Here is a 20307-nt window from a genome sequence, read left to right on the forward strand (position 1 = left end):
TTTTACTATTACTGCACTGTTCACACGCAGAAACATCTGCGTGCATTATTTGTACCTTGCTGTATAGATATGCTTGCTGAAAACTTCCTGGCATTGAAAAACCATGAGACTGCACTGTGTATTAGCAGCTTGCATTGTCTGAACAACCTGCCTAGTTGGCCTACCTGGTTACCTCTGCTCTGGAGGTACAGGATCATTTAATTGGCAATTTACTCTGTAAAGGCAAATGTAGGAGCCTCGGATCTCCATCTCCTCCCTTCTACACTCGAGCTAGTCCTACTCTCCGTGTGGACAGGAGGGGGCAGTGGAACAGAACTACACATCCTTGGATTGCTGCTTTTTATCTCCACCCACTCGAAAGATGTATCTGCAGTTCTGAATTCTTCCTCAACATACTACCTTTCCACCTCGTTTCTGCTTCATCTGTGTCTAATGCCAGCTTCCCTCCTCTCCCTATTCCGCAGCAGAGGGAATAATGTGTTTATGCCCTGGTTTTGCCTTCCCAGATGCAACATTAATGTTCATTAGCACACCCTGCTGAGTGGCCTTCTACTCACCAGGATCTCATCCTGCAAAGGGGAACCATAGCAACAGCAGCAGAGCAGAGAGCAGGAGAGGAGCAAAGAGAGGAGAGATTATTACCAGGAAAGCTGGAGCAGGAGAAGAGAGGCTCAAAAATAAAATAAAATAAATTGGAGGCTGGTACCAAATATTTTACCCCAGGTGTTAACACAAGTAATCCCCATCCCAAAATAAATCTGCCAACAGGAAAGCAAAAGCATTTTACAAGTAGGTCCAGAGTCTGCCCTTTGCACTCTACTACGCTCAGCTCTACTGTAAGGGACTGCAGAGGATGGGACTCCCTACAGCTGCTCCAAAATGGCTGGCTGGCCAGCCCAACCTGCTGAGAACACCTGCCTGCCAACAATCTGAAACACTCTGCAATGTCATGTCCAAGGAGAGGTGGCCAAACATTCTGTTATGAAGAGGAAGGATGTCAGGAGTGAATGTCTTTTAAATTAAAACACTAAGCAAAAGCATTTGCTTCCATTCTCTATGAAGCTGCTTGTAAGGCTTTGTTTCCAAGATCTTCTAGCCAAGATAGTCTTGCCATGTCCCCAGCAAAGCTGGGACAAAGTGCCAGTAGTCTCTTTTTAATTCTGTGTATACTCCTTACAGTTCCTGGAAGATTAAGGGAAGTCCTCCCCTCTACTGCTGTCTTCTCCCATGGGTGTGTTCGAATCCATACCCAATACAACCATGGCTATCATCACCCTCCATCTTCCTGTACAGAGATTTATATACTTCCAGTGCAGTTTCTCAGAAAAAGGGCTCATGAACTCTCTTGAAATCTCTTTTCAAAAAGTAGATGCCACTCATTGGAAAGACAACTAGAAAGGACAGTCCTGTAACAGTTCCAACACAGTGTTCTGTACCTCTCACCTTGGCAGGAGAGTTGGCACAGTTAGTGAAGAGGCTGAACAAATAGGAATTTACAGAACATTAATAGGGATTTCTACCAGAAAAGCAAGACCAGTGATTATCAAGCTGCCATTGCCCTCCATTGCTGCCAGATGCTCAGCTCTTCCTGACTGCAGGGGGCCTAAACCACTATCCTCCAGTTGTAAATAGTTTGATGAATTAAAAAAAGACAACACAACAAAACAACTTAGAGCAGTGCTGCATCCAGTCCACCACTTGTCCACCTGGTAGCTTCCAGGCAGCAAACACATCCTCCTTGCAGCAGTGAAGGAGATGGAACTTGGCCTACCTGGTTACCAGCTGCCTTCTTCTTGCTCATCTGGCTGCTCCTCTGCTGAGCACTGAAAACAACAGCAGAGACATTGAAAGCTTCTAAGGCTCTTCTTGATCACCTGAATCCTCCTCCCTTTGGTTAGCTGCTATAGTGAGTTGGGGTCCCCCACCACTGGCTTCCAAGCCTTCATAACCCCATCTTTTGCCATCTACTCTCTCAGCCTGGACTACTCATCTTCTCACTCCCACGTGAACCACATTTGGGTCACTAAGCCCCCCACAGCTGCTGGATTTTTTTTGTTCTGACACACACTTAATACTGTAACACCCCCTTCCATGCATCTCTATTCTCACCCCAGCCTTGCAGTCCAGAGCCAGTGAAAAAACAAGCAATACTGAGAGCTGCACCATTCTTGGGACAATAGCATCTGCACCAGGGCCTCTAGATCTCATTTACTGGAGCAGCTATAGGACAGAGCCACAGGAAATACAAGTGGAGAAGAGGAGGCAATAGGAGGGTGGGGGCTTACTTGGCAAAGCCAATGAAATCCTCGTGGTTTGTGTTCATGTAAGCCAGCTCAATGTCTATTAGAAGCATGACCTGCCAAAGAGAGGCACAGAGCAAGAAGTTAGTGACTGACACTGCCAACAGGGGCACACAGAGCCCTGGACATTGTTCATCTGATCCCCTCTGCAGCCAGACACCCCTCGGCTCAGGCCTGACTTAGACATCTTCAAAAGGTGTCCCCCACTCATTTCCCTCATGACACACACTCCTGATCCCCACCTGATCCTTGGTCCTGCCTTCTCTCTCACGGATGTGTGTGGTGACAATCCTCTCCATCTCCTCACGCAGATGAGGGTACTGGCTGAGCTGCAGGAGAGAGGAAACACGTGCACATGGGAAAGGGAGGTAAAATGGGGGCTGCAGCCCCCCACATGTACACATGCACACATATACCTTGCTACCAGATATTCTCAAGGGAAGTTCTAGAAAGCTGGACTTGCAGACAGGTTTTTCCAAGTTCCTGGAGGTCTGTTGCAAGCAAAGTTAATTTCTGCTTGCTCTGGGCTCTAGAGAAAAGCCCTTTTCAGTCTTGCAGCAACCTTTCTGTCTCACCAGAGCCCTGCTCCAAACTCACCACACTCTTCCTGTCATGAGGCTTTTGGCAAACCCCAGGTATAAGTGCACTGCTTCTTGCTTGTTGGGTTTTTCCCATTAAAGTGAGTAGTTCCTCTAGATGTTCAGCATCTCACTGTAGTAGGCTAAGCAGGTGAACAGCCTGTTCTTACAACCTGGTCAGTCCTCCAGGAAGTGAAGTGGATTTCAGTCCCTGTTTGTTGAAGGACTAAGCAAAAGCATCTGTCCTCCCTCCAACATCTGCAAGCAGAGACAGAGGATCTGACCAGCTCAAGGGTTCATGTGTCCAAGAAACACCATGCTCCGGGCATCCAGCTGCTTCTACCTGCTCTCCACCGTGCTGGGACAGGATTACAATAGCTGATATCTATGTTCACATTGCATCTACAGCACATTTTTTGCCACATTACTGAGGAGTGAATCCTTTTCTGCCCACACTGAGAAGGAGAAGGACTCTGGTAGCTGTGATTCAAGGGAAGATTATCTACAGAGATAATACCTGAGTTACACTTTTAGAGTCAGCATCTTTAAAGTCCTCCGGGTTTCACACAGCACCTGCCTCCTTGCCAAGAGTCATAAACCTCTAGTGATTCCTACAGCAGCAACAGTTGCATCTCAGGTCAAGCCCAGCACAGTCAAATTAAATTAATCCTCTATATCCAGAATCCAGCCCTGTCTTCCCTACTTCACCTACCCCCTGTGAAACCACTTTCCCTGGGGTTTTTTTATATTATGTCCAATTTGACTATAACGTCAAACAGTATTTTCCAATATCAGTCTTTTATACTTGCTCAAGGAGATGTATAGAAAGAAAATATCATTTGCCCAAGGCATGTACTGCATTTATTTTGTTCCTTCCATTTATGAAAGCTTCTTAAACTGGTTTTCCCTTTTGTTTTGTATACATAATTATAACGTGCTACAAGGAACAGTCTCAAAATGTGCAGCATTACTTCTGGAAGCCAGATCCCACACTAACCACCACCAATTTCCTAACATCTGCCAACAAATGGTTTCAAACCCTTTGAGCCCCCTCCTATTCAAGCATGTTGCAACAGCCTAGAACAGGAATTTGGAGTAGATTTGACACTATTTTTAAATGTATGGTTTGGTTTTGAAGGCCACAGAGGCAGGAAAAAAGCGGAATTAGTGTTCCCCAGTACCACCTTGTCTTGGAAGCAAAAAAACTAAGTGTTCTTCATGATCTTTTGGTTCAGGCAGCTGGTTGCTTCAGAGACAGACAGGGAAAGCTTCCTGTTTCCTTTGAGGGGGTTGGCAAAGGATAGATGGGCAAGTTATGTCAAACAGAAAAACAGGAAGTTGGAAAACCTTTAAGCAAGTCTCAGCTTCTTTGCTTCAAATGAAAAAAAAAAAAAAAAAAAAACAAAAAACCAAACAATAAAAACAAACACAGTCAAACAAAAACCACACAAAACCTCCCCCAACCATCCCAATCCCAACCAGTTCAAACGCACACTAAGTGCAAAACAAGTAGTTGTTTATTCAGAACCCAGCTCGTCCAGCAACATCCATATGCAAAAATAAATTGGCAGCATTGGTCCCCATGCAGGAGCTTCTGACCTCAAGCATGCACAGGAGCAGCAAGGGTGGGCAAGGAAAGAGGATAAACAAGCCACAGGATGTCACATCACCAAGGAACATGCAACAGGGTATACAGGGGCAAGGAGTTATCACCAGCAGGACAAACAGCACCCAGAAATGCCATGACTCTGAAAGACAGGAGAGCAGGTGACCCTTCGAGGGGTAAAGTCTGTCAGCCTGGGATCATGTCCCAGCTCAGTGGGGTTTCAATCCTGCTTTAGCATCATTTTCCTGTTCAATCAAAATACAAGCTTACAGCCCTCTTTGAAAACCAATTTGTCCCAATGTTCCTTAGTTCCCCTCTTTGCAGATTCTATGAGTCCTTGCCAGCACACCAAAGATCAACCTTCAGCTGAAGGGCTGCTGACTTGCAAGACTTTCCTGCACTTGTGAGACACTGCAGTGCAGTCTGGCACAGAAGGCTCCTGCTTTTGGAAAAACACTAGCTAGAACATTATCTTCCTAAATGCAAGGGAGCATGCTTATAACCAGCTTTCTGTTGCCTTTGGAGCTACTCTCCAATAGCAAGAAGCTCAGAATCAAGTCAGTCACAGGACAGCTATTAAAGGCTGTCTTCTTCAGCCCTCAACTTTGTCTAATAGTCAAGAAATAGTCAACTTTTCGTACAGGAAAACTGTACTGTGAACACAGATGGGTTTTTCACCTTCTGTGTTCTTCAATAGTCCCATAATAGTCAATCTTTACAGCTTTATCAACTGTATATACAATGATTTCTTCACCATCTGGGGTGAAATGAAATAATTGTGAGAGAACATAAACAGTAACACACAACAGTTCAGGACAGCAACAAACCAAGGCTACAGGACTGTTAAGCTAATTCAAGAGGTGTTAGCCCAAGCAGCCTTCCTTTCCAGAAGCCTTGCAGGACTTCAGATGAATTTAAAAGTTTTTGTCATCTTTTCAGATGCAGCATTACAGTGCAGTCCACAACACGGCAGGCTGGGTATTACCTTACAATTAGCATCAGTCCTAAAGTAGCCTTTTCCAGATGCTTCCCCTAATAGCACATGCTCTTGTCCATGTCAAGCAGTTAGAGCTATAACATGCAAAATAAATATTGCAAATTTACTAATGTCCCTGTGCTGTTACTACCTTATGCCATCAGAACCCATCTCAGTCCAGCTGCAATCTTTAAGTGGCCTTTTCTTTCTTTCTCCTCTTTCAGAGGGAGGTACAGGCAAGATTAACCTTCTCACTACATGCAGACATTTGACTTAAAACATTACTAAAGTCTTCCTTTTTTTCTTCCAGTACTATTTCTATGTGTTTTCATTCAGGTGGTTATTTTACATCTAATATCTTCCTCCCTGGCTTTAACCACAGCCATTAGTCTCCTACAGTGTCACTATCACCTTCCTTACAGGATTACCCAGGTTGCATCACCTGGGAATATCCTCACATCATGGATTAAAAATCCACAGAGCAAGTGGGTATCCAGCCACTCTAATGACATGGTCCAATAGAGAAACTAGAATTTAACACCCTTAGGGTTTTTATCATCATCTTTCTCTCTCCCCACCCAGAGCAGACATCACCAGCTGGATACAGAACACAGTGCAAGCAGACACACCCATCAAAATAAAAAATCCACATTAGAAATAGGCTGGGAATGAGTTACACTGCCTCACGACATCAGACCCCACAATATGGCAACGGCAGGAGTCCTCAAGAAATAGACTGCGCAGAGCTTGGGACACATCAAAGACATGTCCTTTACAGAGGTGGCAATGAGCTCTGCATTCCTAAATGAGCCAGACCTTATTAACTCATCTTTTGCTCTCACTCTGAACTCACATCAATTCTTATCTTCCCTTCCTTCCCAATTCAAGACTCACCAAAATGCTGGTAAGTCTGGCTGTAACCCTGGAAAAAGGAAAATGTAATTTCCAAGTCCTAAAACAGTCCATCAAACAGTCCTTTCCAACTCAGTTTCCAGAACACACTTCTGTTGTGCCACGTTTCTGGCCTCTCGCTGGTAAGTTTAACACCAATTGCCACATCTGCCTTTTTTTTAAAGGAGGCATGTGGTGCCCTCTCCTGGAGGGAACCAGCCTGGGAGTCAAAGCCACTCCTGCCCCAGCCTCCAGGAAGTACTCGACACCTTCCCTGTCACTCTCCACCTGCTGCTGCCCTCAGGCTTCACCTCCTGTGGTTCACAGCAAGCAAGAAAAAGCATCACTACTCGTGATATCATCACTACTTCCCCCTGAGCATTGCCCATGGAGTGAGAAATCAGCAGGAGAATGATGCAGAGGGTGTAATGCCTGGAAAAAGCTTTTCTCAAAAGTACCTGGATTTAAGGGGTCCCAGAAATAACAACTAAGAAGTCAAATGTGCAGGCAATGGCACAGCAATCTGGTCTTACAAAGGGTTTGATCCACACTGAGACTGACAGAGGAAAAGGTCATGCCAGAGTAACCCACTAGGTCCCAGCTCACTGCTCAGCTAAAGAGCCCATAAGTTGCCACCCACTCCCCTTGGCCTGCCTTTAAACTGCTCCTGGACCTGCAGGTTGCTGCTCTCCTCTAGAGGCATTGTTATATCAGTTTTCTCTCTCTAGATTTGCTGAAGTTCCTGGTGGGTGGGTGTGTGTGGAGAAACAGCAGGGAAGTGTGTGGGAAGGGGATGGGCATTGACCTTCCTTTGATTTTTTGTTTGTTTACCTTTTCGCTACACTTTCTGATGGTGGATGTGAGCTCACTCACTACCATATCCACACACTTCAGACTTGGCTCCTTCAACTTCTGCACCTGCTTTTTCACTATGGCTTCAAAAGCGAGGTCAGGCGTGAAGAGACCCGTTCTGCATGGCAGGGGAAGGGTGGGAGGAAGCAACGAGGAGGAAGAAGAAAGCAAAGCAGAGAAAGAGTAGGAAGGAGGAAGAAAGAAGGAAGGAAGAGGGAGAAGAGAGAAAACACAAGGCAAAATGAGAAGTGAGATTTTGGTTCATTCCATTAGTTTACTGAACCAGGTGAGCATTGCTATGGGGCCTGTGCACTGCCAAGTATCAGGAGAGTCTACAGGCAAATGGAAGTGTCAAAGGAGGTATGAGATAGGAGCAGCTGGGCCAGTGAAATGGTGAGCTGTCAAGAGCAAGATGAATGAATGGAGCCCCCAGGGATCAAGTGATCACTTCCTGAAGGAAAGCTTCTTTGGATTTCAAGACAAAACTTCTTGCCAGTGAGCCACTGCCTCTTTTCCTAGAGGTTTACCATTTCTCTTTATCTTATTTCCTTCCCACCACAGTTATCTCCCCTTCCAAGTTTTCCTTATTCCAGCTGCAGGAAGCCTGAACAGGAGGCAGGCTAAGACCTGCAGAGGTCTGTCACTTGCATCTTGTTTTGGCAAAACTGAACCTGTGTCTTTAAGTTTCAGAGATTTGGGCAAACCACTCCACTTACAGAATGTATTTCATCTCACCCGCCTTCCCTGCAACATCGACTTCCTCAATAAGAATAGATGCACCCAGTATTTAGGAAAATGCAAATGTGCTACAGGACATCCACAGCTATACAAAGCATCCATTATACCTGCAGCATCAGACCCAACATTGGCCTGCTGTGATTTATAAGGAACTATTAATTTCCACTGATATTTTGTGGTCTGTGTTCTCAATGGCTCCACTCAGGAAGAACAGAAGGTCCACAGAAACTAAAGTTACCAAAATATAGCCAAGATCAATCCAACTCAAGCATACTGCACCCAAAAAAGTTTTCCAGCACTTCTTTTAACATTTCAGAGCTTCTACTGGATGCTCTTTGTTACACAATCTGAGTTGCTTGTCTTACCATTACAACCTCTGCCAGTGCCTTCAGGGAATAACATCCCCTTGGCGTGGGAAGGGGATATTGCTTTTCTAGAGCTGCAGTTTATAACCACACCTGGGGTGTGCCTGCAGCTAACTACAAATCCTGGGATGGCTATAAATAACCACTGCTTCATGTAAATCAGGTATTTACTCCTTCACCTCATGTTTCACATCTTTGTGTTACAACACCTGCAAGTCCCCAAGCAACAGCAGTATTAAAACACTCTCCAACATGTATTAGGGGATGTACAATCACTCTGCCTTTTAAAAAGCAAAGAGTTGGAGTATGTTACAGGATTTGGATTCACCCAAGGATCTCTCTCCAGGTGCCAACAGTGCCCCTTTTGAGCAAAGCAAGAGCATTTCCAGAGTTCAGTTCACATCCTCCGACCCAGCAGAGGCTTCCTAAAAATCCAGTTGCCCAGCTCCCCAGCTAAGCTTAAGTTAGGCTGTTTCCCCCACTAGACTTCAGGGGAAGTAATTTTTTTAAAAAAATTAGTCCCTTACAATACCCAAGTATCACCTGAATGACAGTATTGTTTCTTCATATACAAAATTGGAACCACGGCTACTAGAGCACACACAGAGCAACAAGAACTGAAGTTAACCATGAGCACCTTAGCAGTAGGATGCAAGCTGAAATGGAATCCTTTATTCCTGAATCTGTGGCATTTCCTCGCCATCCATGTGGTCTCTTCTACTCCTGTATTTCCCACCCTGTTGTACCCACCATCAGATCACTTGAGGAACTGCTGCCTCCAGAACAGAGGGGTTATTCTAAAATTATCAGTAAAAAGATGAATGAAAAATAAACAATGAAGTAAGAAATAGGAAGTGAAGGAAAGGATGCAATGAGAAAGAATCAATGGGCAGTTTTGAATAGCAACTGATGGATGGAGAACAAATCAAAAGAAGCTTCAGAGGGCATGAAAAAGGAGGGCCCTTCTGATCCAGTTAGCAGGTGACTCTGGATACTTGGCAGCCCGAGGGCCTGTGCTTACCTGTCAACAGGCTCTAATGGCAATTTTCTGGGTGCTTCCCACAGTCACACACCCCAAGAGAGGACAGCAGGACAGAAAAAGGAAGCTCCTCCAGCACTCTAGAAACCTGAGCAACCTCTCACTGCATCCACTTTGCTCTCCCAGTCTGTCCCAGGGGGCAAAGCATGTGTCTGCACACCTGAGCCCTTCTGCAGAGGCTCTTGGCCCTAAGGACCAGGTACTTGTGCAAGGGATGGCAAGTGCCACCACTTGGGCACCTGTCCCCACCCTTGCAGAGAGGGAGTCAGACTGTGTGGAAACCTCCTGCAGTGCCCATTTACCTGCACCTGAATAGCCAGTAGCGATTCCAGTCTCCAGTGTCCACCTAATCCTAACTGAGGTGCCTTTTCACCAGCACCCAGCCCTGCCTGAAGCAGCAAGTCATGGCTGAGAAGAATGGCACAAGTCATCTTATCTTGTTCTCTTTCAACCCCAACCTCAAAAACAAAAGCTGCCACATCCAAAGGGCAGAATCAAGGCAGGTTCCCACCCCTGATCCCCAAAAATACCAGTATGGATCCCAAAGGGCAAAGCCTGATGCCCTCTCTCTTGAGAGACAGCACAGATGGACCCCACAGGCTGATGAACATTTCTAACTTGCTTCTTCTCAGCCATATGCTGCTATTCCAGATCAGGATTATGGACCAAACCAGCCAGAAACCAAGCCAAACACCACAGGAAAGTTTCCTTGAGATACAACCCACAACTCTTAAGTGCTGTAGCTCTAAATTTCAGCCCCAAACACCCCAAAGGGCAACTCTGGGATTAATCATCTCACTTCTACAAAAACAGAGGGCACAAAATTTAAATGCTAGTCTCTGGGTTGGAAAATAAATCCAGATAATAAATTTAAAGATAAATGTAGCCACAGAGAAATACTATTCCTTTGGTTTCCAAAGGAACCAGGAGTAATGCTTCAGACAAAGGGGTGGCCAGGACATCTCCAGCATGCCTCAGCTCTAAAAGATTCAGGGAGCAGGGCCATATCACACATCCCACAGTGCTTCCTTTCTGTTTGGCTTGTTGGCTGGATCGCTCCAGGCTGGCTCTGCTCAGGTCTAGTCATGCTGAGGAGGTGGTGAAAACACCAAGTGTGGCTGCAGGCAAGTCCCTGCCCAGGTCACGATGCTGCGCCGCAGCCAGCGAGCGGGTGGAAGGTGCCAACTCCATGCTGCCTCTGGTTACCTTCTTGGTGCACTGTCTAACAGTATTGATTAACTCCGAAATGACCATGTCCACGCATTTCAGGCAAGGCTCTTTAATCTTCTTCACCTGCTTTTTCACAATGGTCTCAAAGGCCATGTCAGGTGTGAAGAGACCGGTTCTAAACACCCAGGGTGGGGACAAGACAAGGCAGGAAGGGGAGAAGGGGCAAGGAGAATGCCACAGCGTTACACACACATCTTGGAGCAGGCACCATCACCAAAACCCGGGACATTTGGGCTGGGAAGTGTTACATCCCCTGGACAAGCCCTGACTGAAGTTCATGGAAAAACGAGGGATGCTTGGCACTTGCAAGGAAGGAGGTGCTGAGGGCAAAATGAATCTTAGCTGGACAGCTATAGTCAGGTCACCATTTCACCTCAGCCTAAGGGTGGCAGGGGCTAACCCCTCCACAGAGTATTTGACCTCAGAGCTGTGCAGGAGATGAGGCCTGCTCTGGAAGATTTTCTTAATGGTTAGGACACTGACACATCTGATACCCTTTATCAAATTCAGCTAGTGACTGACCAAGAGAAAGGAATGAAAATAAAGCTAGGCCAGTGTTTGTTCACATCCCTGTGTGCAGAAGGGCTCCAACAGGCACCTTCCCAAGAGCAGCACAAGTCAGGACCTCAGGGCTGAATTTTTTGACTCACCTTCACACTGAAGGGAACACAAACTGTTTGCTAACTATGTGGGCCAGTGAGACCCTGGTGATGGGCACATCAGTGCTCTCTCAGAACTCTAGGGGAGGAGGGGCTCTGTACCAACACTTCTTTTGAACAACTAACTGCTGGTTAGTGTGAAAATCAACGTTTTAGTTTTAACTAAACAAAGGAGTAGTATGGGGTCACGTCCCTCTTCCTACCCTGTCATATGTAGAGGCCCAAGAAGGATGGAAAAGATGTCAGGTCACCCAGGCTTTTACCTTTTAGGCTTCTGTGACTCCCATATGGGAAAAGAAAGCAAATTCACTTGAATGATTGTCCCTATCCATGATTCAGGCCAGAGGTTCTCCCTCCCTTTGGCTGACCTACCGTACCTCTGAAGTCTTCAACTCCATCTGGAAGGTCTAGAAGTATTTACAAGGCTTTTCAGCCAGAGCTCTGCCTAGCCTGTGATACGTGCCTGATACCGTGGATGTTCTTGATGGCGTAGCTGATCTCCCGCCGCAGCTCCTTCTCATCAAACTCCATCTGTACCAGGAGAGAATTCCATCAGAAACTTTCTGACACTGATTTGCATAGCAGGACACAGCAGCAGACTTTGAAGAGAAGAGATCCCATGCTAGCACTACCATGTGATATATGAGATATGAGCTCAAGTGTTGGATACAGAGTCCAGTCACAAAACTGTTGTGGCCAAAGCAGGACGCCTTGGACATAAATGAACAGCTAAGGGCCTCCATTTACAGATGTCCCAGCTGCTCTTAAGGAGCTTCTTTGAGATAAAGCACTAGGACTGAACTGTTAGATGGCTTTCTAAAGCAAACAGGTTTGCCTCACAACATTTACCATGAGATCTTGGCAGTTGCTTTTTCAGTGAACACCACAAATGGATAAAACATTTTGTGTGAATTGTAAATCTAACACAAGAAAGGCTATTTATTTCACTAGAAAGGCCTCATCTTATTCAAATGTGAAAAAAAGGAAGCAGAATGCAAAAAATACTGAAGCAGAAAGATCTGGCGCTCAAGTTGATTCCAATCAACATTAAAAAAAAGATTTTCAGTACCCCTCCTGATCAGGTTAGTGTACTTCACCATCCAAGAAAGCTGTCTTTCAATAAGAATCCTCTTCCACTGTTAAGAGGGGAGTACAGTTTCTACACCATTCCCACCTCCAGGCCATTGACAGGGGACAGACAGAAGTAATCCCAGGTACACCTGCAATTCTTTTTCTTGCTTCTTAGGTATCTATGAGTCCAACTTTAGATCTAGTCTGATGCTTAGAATGAAGGAAGTAGGAGTTTCAGCATCATTCCTTCTACATGAAACTCAGTCACAGTAGCTTTGACATAATATATCTGTGAGGGCATTCAGCCATTGATTTACCACTGGTTGTGTTAAAGTGATTTTTCACACTCAATTTCACATTTAGGAACCAAGCCTAAAGAACATTGCCATTTACTTTAGAGAAAGTTAAGTTCTGTCATAAGAACAAGGACAGAGGGAAAAGTCAACACTATGGGAAGGTCCCAATAAAGGAGACAAATAAGTGAAAAAAGGTGATAAAAGGGAAAACTATGAAACAAAGTAGCTGAAGAGAAAGTCTGCTGATGAAAGATAGCAAGAGGAGTCAGGAGAGACAGAAGTAGTAACATACAAGAGGAAAAAAAAAGCATTTCAGCAGCATGAGGAAGCAGTACCTTCACCAGTTCAAAGGGGAAACGCTCATGGAAGATGCGGTTGATCCGAGCTCCTCCTGACAGCTCATAGGTATCAATTTGGTCTCCAGAGCCTTCAATGCGTTTCTCAAAGTCCACAGCAAACTGCTGGACCATCCTGAAAGAATACCAAGAGCATGAAGCAGAACTCTTTGCTGAGCAGTCCCTTCCAGGGAGGGACACTGAGGCCACTTACTGAAGCAGAGCTTTGGTCTTGCGAGCAGGGTCATCAGGGCGGAAGTTCTTGTACTCCTCCACCTCCTTCTCGATGGAGAGGAGCTGGCTCTGGAGCTTGTTCCGCAGCCCTGGCAGCGTGTCACGGATGTGGTTGGTCAATTGCTGCACAAAAAGAAGGTTTAAGATGACAATAAACCTCTAGGTAGTTACTGGGAAGAGTTTTCTGCCTCCACACTACGAAAAAGATGAAGGCTCCTCTCTGTGTTCAATTCTGCTGGGTGGTCCTAACAAAATATCTATCCCAGGACAAATACCAGTTATGAGCTGAAGATATTCCCCCTCCCCAGTTCCTGCCTATTGCCCCCCTCTACTCCTGACCTTCAGTTTACCTTCTAGTCTGGTGAAAAACTCCCCTCCACACAAACCTGCTGACTCAAACCCAAGAATAAACTTCACATACAAGTATTAGCATTTGCTTTATACACAAGGGTAAAGGCTATTCTGCCTTCAGATTAGCACACCATTGACACCCAGTGTGGTGGTAAAGCCTTTTTTCCAAAAAAAAAAAAAAAAAAAGGGTCAAAAGTACAAGGTGGAAGGAGCCAGCATCTCTCCTGAGGTTCTAATAAGATGGCTTCCATAAAGCAGAAATCTGTGGGAAGCTCCAGTTTGAAGATGAATATTTGAATAAGGAGAAATAGGAGACTCTTTTCACTTCAGAGAGTATTTCAAGGGAGCAGAGAGGGAAGCAACAGTAAATTGCTACTGTATGAAAAACTGATAGCCTCAATAGATGGGAAATTACTATCAGTTTCACATAAATACTCTTAGGTACAGAATCACTAGAATTTAGAAGGTATCTTTTAACTTCGCCAGAAAGACTTTTCATGCTGTTAGTGTGCATACTACAAACATATTGAATTTGTTTGAATGAATTCACATATTGAATTTGAAAGTGAAAGGATAAATCAGTGCTCTGCCTTTGGTGTGCAAGCTGCATTATTGGCCTCAGTGTGTTTCACAGCCAGTGACACCACGGGCAGCAGTTCTTGGCTGTGGACAGTACCTGGTTCAGCACTTTCTGCAGGAATGGGGTTCCCATGCGATCAGCCATATGTCTGTAGGCTGGATGGGAGAGAAAAAACTTTCTTTCTGCAGCCAGAGCTGCCTGAATATCCTTCTTGCCATCTATGTCCTTCTGACTTCTGTTGACCACACCAATGTAACCTGTGAGAGTGAGGTTAGAGATCAGATGGTTGCAAGGATGTAAATAAAACTCAGACTTCAGGAGGAAGTTATTCAGTCGGGAGCATTACAAAAGGGGGATTCTAGTGGCAACACATTATTAAGGGCAATTGGAAGAGCTTAAAATTAGAATTTCCTTGAATGGCCTAGGTTCTGATATTGTGGTATGCAGGAAAAAATGAATATGGATCAGAGAAGTAGCTTATTTATTACTGTTCCCCTAACACAAAGCACACTCCAGTCTCATTTATTTCAGACTCTCATGAGTACTTAGCACAGGTACTTTTGCTACAGCCACAGTAAGTGTCACAGCTCAGAATTATTTAATCTCTTTACTGTGGCAGCAAGAGGAGCATTTTAGACATCTTTCACAGACTGCCTTAATGAAAGGAGGAAAGAGAAAGTAAAAATAAGAGCATAAGACTCTGCTTCTGCTAGGACTACATATCAAGGTATAAATATCTAAAAAGTTTCTGTTAACATCATGACTGAGCCCTGCTCCCCAGCTTTTCTCACTTCTAGATTGGAACAGAGATGGCTTAACCACATGTTGTAATAGATATTACAGAAAGAGGATGCACTGGAGGAAGAGGATGAGGCCAGGACACCTCACACAAGGAAAACAGAGGAAGGAGATCTGGATAAAGGACAAAGCATGAGGAAACATACCCCTACGGAGGGGAAGCAATTTGTTTTCTAATACATCTCGTGCATCAGTTCCTTCATCCATAAGATCCAGCTTGGTGATGACCCCAATGGTGCGTTGGCCTATGGAAAAAAAAACAAAACCAAACATACTTGATCAGCAAACGACTCATGTATTATTTTCCTCTGTTCACAGAGCTTACAGATTGCCCAACTTAGCTACCCAAGGGCTCTTAAAGTCACACATTATAGCTCCCATCGTGTACAAGAGGCCACAAGAGCAAAACAGACAAAAATCAAGATCAGTTCTCAGTTGTATTCTCCTGAATGCACAAGCTATGCCAAAGCAGAAAAAGATTTTAGTGCATATTTTCCTAGTTCTTTCTAGGCCAAATGCAAATGATTAAAGGAAAGGAAATCCTTCAACTCTTCAGATATGGGGCTTAGACAAATGAAGAAAAGGAGAGTAACAAAATTTCTACTATAGCAACTGTTAAGACTCACTAATACCTCTCAGAAGAATGTTTGTTGGTAAAGATACATCCCAAGGCAACAGACATGAGCCACAGCTACAGGGCTAATCACAACCAAATGAAAATCAGGCCACTCTCTAGTAATGCCAGGAAAAATTAGGAGACATTTACCTTGAGGATCCACCTCCTTTGCAATCTTCAGGGCATCAGAATTGGCCAAATCTGAGTTAGCTGGGGATACTGCCAAGATGAGGCAGTTCTCTTTGGTGACAAACTGCATGAGCATGTCTCGGATCTGGAACTCGATGTCAGGGGGCTGATCCCCTACAGGGACTTTTGTCATACCTGGCAGATCCACCAGGGTCAGGTTCAGGACTAGACACAGGACACAAGAGTTAACACAAGAGATTGTTAAGGTAAGAATGGTCTTTAAGTACCACCTGTAGTTAAAGTGACTCCAATATATCACAGGGATAAGAGACGCACACAAAAGCACACAAAGCCTCCTATTCCCTTATGGCTTAGTAAGAAACAGTTGCAGGTTGTTTCTACTGTGAGTATCAATGATCTCATTACCCTTCCCTTTAAATCACTTGTTGTCACACTGATCAGGAAAACTGTGCCCTCAAAGTCCTTCCACATATGCTTCCACACTGAACAGGAAGGGACAACAGTTCTTTGTTTTTACTTCACAATGGACTGCAGAGCCTTCTAGAAGAGTTGGTCCCTCTGCATTAGGACTCACCATGGGGAGAGTAGACTCGGAGATTGATGGGCACAGGGGAAATCCCTTTGTTGGAGCCAGTAACACGATCTGTTTCAGCCTCAATTTCCAAACGGACCTCCTCAAAATCAGTGAATTTCTTTCCTTTGCAGTGTAGAAACTCTCCATATTCTATTTAAATAGAAGCAGAGTCAGAAACAGTCAATGAAATCAGAGAAACACTCAAAAGAGTGTGATGAAAGCATTACATCCTGAAGCACAACACAACAAAACACAATTGAAGGGATGAACTCTGGCAAGGGCCTTTCCCAACAGAGTTTGCAGGTTGGAACAGAAGTTACTACAATCATGTTTATGCAGTCAACATCTCCTATAATTCAGGTGAGCCCAACATCTTCACCCCTTGAATTCACTACATTTTCAGCAGGGTCGTCTGGCTTTTAGGTCGTACCCACTCATTACAGTCACAGCTGCATAGGCAAAGGAAAATTATAATGTGTGCATGGAGCCTCAACTAATAAATTTCAAAAAAATTAAGAAGCATTTCACTTCTGAACATGTAATGCCTCAGCTGTTAAACAGGCAAGAAGGCTGCAGGTCATTTTTCCTGGGGAAAATTCTTATTTCATTTCTCCACTGAGCAGTGCCACTGATCAAATAAGACCTTCCTGACTAAGGCAGCAATCCAGCTGGACACACAGGGGAAGGGAGCTCACATACCTGTGCTGGCATTTACCAGCTGAAGGACCAGTGGGCGCCTGGTTACAATGCCAGATCCACGTGGCAGAAAGTCCCTGAAATGAAACAAGAAGTTTTGGATGAGTGAGTGATTGTTTCCTTCCCTTCTCACAGCTTTTCTTCTTCTGTAAGTGTACACGGGTTCTAAGAGAGAGCCCTAGCTATGAGCACAAAAAAGTTTAAGGCACTAAACACAAAGTGCCTCTCCTTGAGAAGGACAAGAGCTTGTTCTTAAGTAGTTTATACTCACAGCAGAGTCCCTCTAATCATGTCTGTGACAGTAGAGCTCCTTCACTGGAAGTTCCAAGTTAACTAACAAGCCCGTTTAATACAGCTGTCTGTACTTTGGAAAAAAATAATCTTTCAGAAAGAAAAGAGAACTTGACACAGAGTCAAAGAACTAGGCATGCCTCCTTTTGGCAAAAACAATTACACAAATTCACTCACACCCTGCACTTGGGGCTTGGGAAGACACCACATTGTCCCAGTGTGCAAACACCACATGATACAACTGAGAAAATAACCAGCAAGCCAAAGGCTTGTTTCCACTCAGGGTCTCTCCTGGCTATAACTAACTACTCAAGGTATCAGTATTGCCAAAGCAAAAGCAGCAGTTTCCTTCTATATTTACAAGAATCCTGAATTTCTGTGTACTTCAAGCAATTTCAAGGGAAAGCAGCCTTTCACTAACATTCTCCAAATGCTGACTTAGCAGCCACAGCCCACCAGTTCTCCTTTCCTTTTCCTTTTTTTCCAATCCAAAGCTAGGCGTGCTCAATTCATCAGCTGATGACCTTGCTACTTTGTGGCCTGGTTTTCTAGTACTTGGCTCTTTAAGAGCCACTGAGCAGTTCTGAAAATATAATCAATTGCTTCCTTACCTACTGCAAGAAGCATCACTTCAAAATGTATTTCCTACAGCATGAACATAGTTTTCTCTGTTAAAAGAAGCCCTGCCTACACTGGCAGGGTTCTGGCAGACAATCCTCCTTCCCTTCATAGCTGTGGCAAGGAATAATTTTGCTGATTCAGTAGTAAATATTGACTCTGTTGAATGAGAAATCCAGGGCTCTCCACTTTGAGGTCTTCCTCTTACTCCTGCACAAACTTAAGACTGACAAAGTCCATGAAGATGAGAAATGAGTTTCTGTTTCAACACACCAGACAAGCCTTCAGCAGCTCTGTCTCAGCTCCTGGTTTGGCCACTCATTTCCTGTGTAACCCTATGCAAGTTATTCTGCTTCTCTGTATTTCAATTTCCTCAGCTATAAAAGTAATGCCCCATCTGTGGGAATGTCAAAATAACTTGGGACTAGGTTCAAGTGAAATGAGTGTAAAGAGGCACTGTACATCCTCTAACACCTCAAATAAAAATATCACCTATTAATAACTAAGAGTAATGGAACCTCTGGTACAACTCTACCAGTTAAAATTAGACTGAAACTCATTATTTTAGACTTTCCAGAAGTATAAAGGGTTAACTGGGGATTGTCTTTCATTTGATTTTCAAATAATACAGCTCTAGTTTTTCCATTCCAGTGGGATTAACCCTGGAATCTTTGAGACAGTGCATCATTGTAACAGTTTTCTGCTGTCTCAGCTCCATTCCTATGGATGTCTGTGGTCAATATGTGGAAAAGTCCTATCCTTGTATCAGTTGTTATTGTAACAAATCCACTTGAGCTCCACTGAATTATTTTGAACTTATACCTGAGAAAAATAAATCCTAATACTACAGATTACCTTTTCAAAATACCAAGACAGTTCTCTAGTTATTGGTTTCCAACTTGCAGTATCGAATCTTGCTTTATTGTAGAAAAAGGACCATGTGCATTTATAAGTATGAAAACAACAGGAAGCAAGATCCTATTCATGCTGCACTATGTTTTCCTGAATCTTTCTGCTTTGGTTAAGATCTTGATTTCTCTGCTGTCCTTATCATAGCTACTAAGAAAAAAAATCTCAAGACAAAGATAGACAGAAAACCTATGACACTGGGTTCCTGAACTATTTTTAAAAGATCCAATTTATTTGTTATCTCAAGTAGCTCCTAGTCAAGGAAAAAACACCAAGTCCTCTAGAGGACAAGACAACAAATCCATAAGCCAAATTTTGTCACCTAAACCAACAATCTTTAGTGCTGTTCTAGTTCTGAGTGAAAAAACATGCAAATCTGATCCCTAATATCAGAAAATGAATGTGTGCTCTTACCCACACAAACTCTTGGGATGTACATGCAGTTCAACTTTCAAATCTTCTCTACACTTGACTCCTACTGAGAGTTAAAGCCAAAAAGCTTTATTAAAAAAAAACAAAACCTAAACTGATGCACTATCATCCCATGGTATCCATGTTATTTCCTATTCTTCATTTACTTTCTCTCTACAGTCTGTTGGAAAAATCTCTTTCTCCTCCTGCTCCAGCTAAGCCTTTCAAATCATAGAAAAAAAGTAAATTTATACTTTTAATAAGTAGTAAATAGTAGGGATTAGTAAATTTTGCAGAGAGCTGGCTGAGCATCAAGGAGGAGTGGAGAGCCCTACCTGCCCTCTTGCAAGGGGCACAAACTGCTCCTGCAGATAAACTACAACCACAGAGCAGGTGTGACACAGACAACATGCCCAGAACAGTCTGAGCTCACTTCAGAGCCTGAAGGAAGAGCTACACACACACACAGCTATTGCTCCAGAAAGAGCAGCCCAAAGTGATGACACCAAGTTTGAATCGGGAAGACAACACACCAGGTAAAAACCACCACGAGCCAGATGACCTAGGCAGGCAAGAGCAGATGGGTTAAACTGGCTCATTCATTTCCAGCAGGTGAGATGTAAAAGAACAAGGCTGAGGGAGGAATAAGAAACATGGAATAAATCTTCAGAGATAAAATGTTATAAAGGCTTTGAGTGCTGAGACAAGGAAGCCTCTAGCATGACATCAGAGCCTCATTACATACATCACTGTATGTGACTGTGCCTGAATTATGTTACTCAGGTTGAGGGCATCAACCCCCTGGTTTTCTCTTTCACTTTTTATCTTAAGAATTAGAAAGTCCTTTTTCAGTTGCTTTGTTTGTAACACACAGCAGTGTACCACAATATTTGATTTCCTGTGTTTTAAAGCTGGAATACAACACTGTGCCACTCCTTCAGGCTAGGCTTCATCTAGAAAATACACAAAGTAGCAGCTAAAACAGAGCTGTATTCAGGGAATATAAATACTTAATTTGCTTGTAGCTTTCTCAGCTATTGACTCAAAATTCTGAATCAAGATATTGAGGTATCTGTTCTAGCAATGCAAATTCAAGTATTTTATCAAGGCTGGAAAACTAGGCCCAGATAACTACATTTCCCA

The 20307-nt window shown here is 44.0% G+C and overlaps 1 protein-coding gene across 6 annotated transcripts in view; it reads right to left on the bottom strand.

Moving 5' to 3' along the window:
- Positions 1-20307, bottom strand: part of DNM1 (dynamin 1) — a 65398-nt gene that overhangs the window by 24696 nt on the left and 20395 nt on the right. For 4 of the 6 annotated variants that reach the window (XM_083876001.1, XM_083875999.1, XM_083875997.1 and 1 more), the window contains exons 2-13: positions 16939-17012; positions 16240-16389; positions 15666-15869; positions 15046-15144; positions 14198-14358; positions 13151-13293; positions 12937-13072; positions 11698-11765; positions 10552-10690; positions 2543-2629; positions 2286-2356; positions 1772-1823 (exon numbers count right to left, since the gene is read on the bottom strand). In XM_083876001.1, coding sequence (XP_083732127.1) covers positions 1772-1823; positions 2286-2356; positions 2543-2629; positions 10552-10690; positions 11698-11765; positions 12937-13072; positions 13151-13293; positions 14198-14358; positions 15046-15144; positions 15666-15869; positions 16240-16389; positions 16939-17012 — 1384 coding nt within the window. Of the gene's footprint in view, positions 1-1771; positions 1824-2285; positions 2357-2542; positions 2630-7182; positions 7322-10551; positions 10691-11697; positions 11766-12936; positions 13073-13150; positions 13294-14197; positions 14359-15045; positions 15145-15665; positions 15870-16239; positions 16390-16938; positions 17013-20307 lie in introns of all 6 variants that reach the window. The other 2 variants (XM_083875998.1, XM_083876002.1) reach the window with 1 other exon arrangement.

The sequence above is a fragment of the Zosterops lateralis genome (genome assembly GCF_965231275.1).
Source record: "Zosterops lateralis genome assembly, chromosome: 20".
Taxonomy (NCBI): domain Eukaryota; kingdom Metazoa; phylum Chordata; class Aves; order Passeriformes; family Zosteropidae; genus Zosterops; species Zosterops lateralis.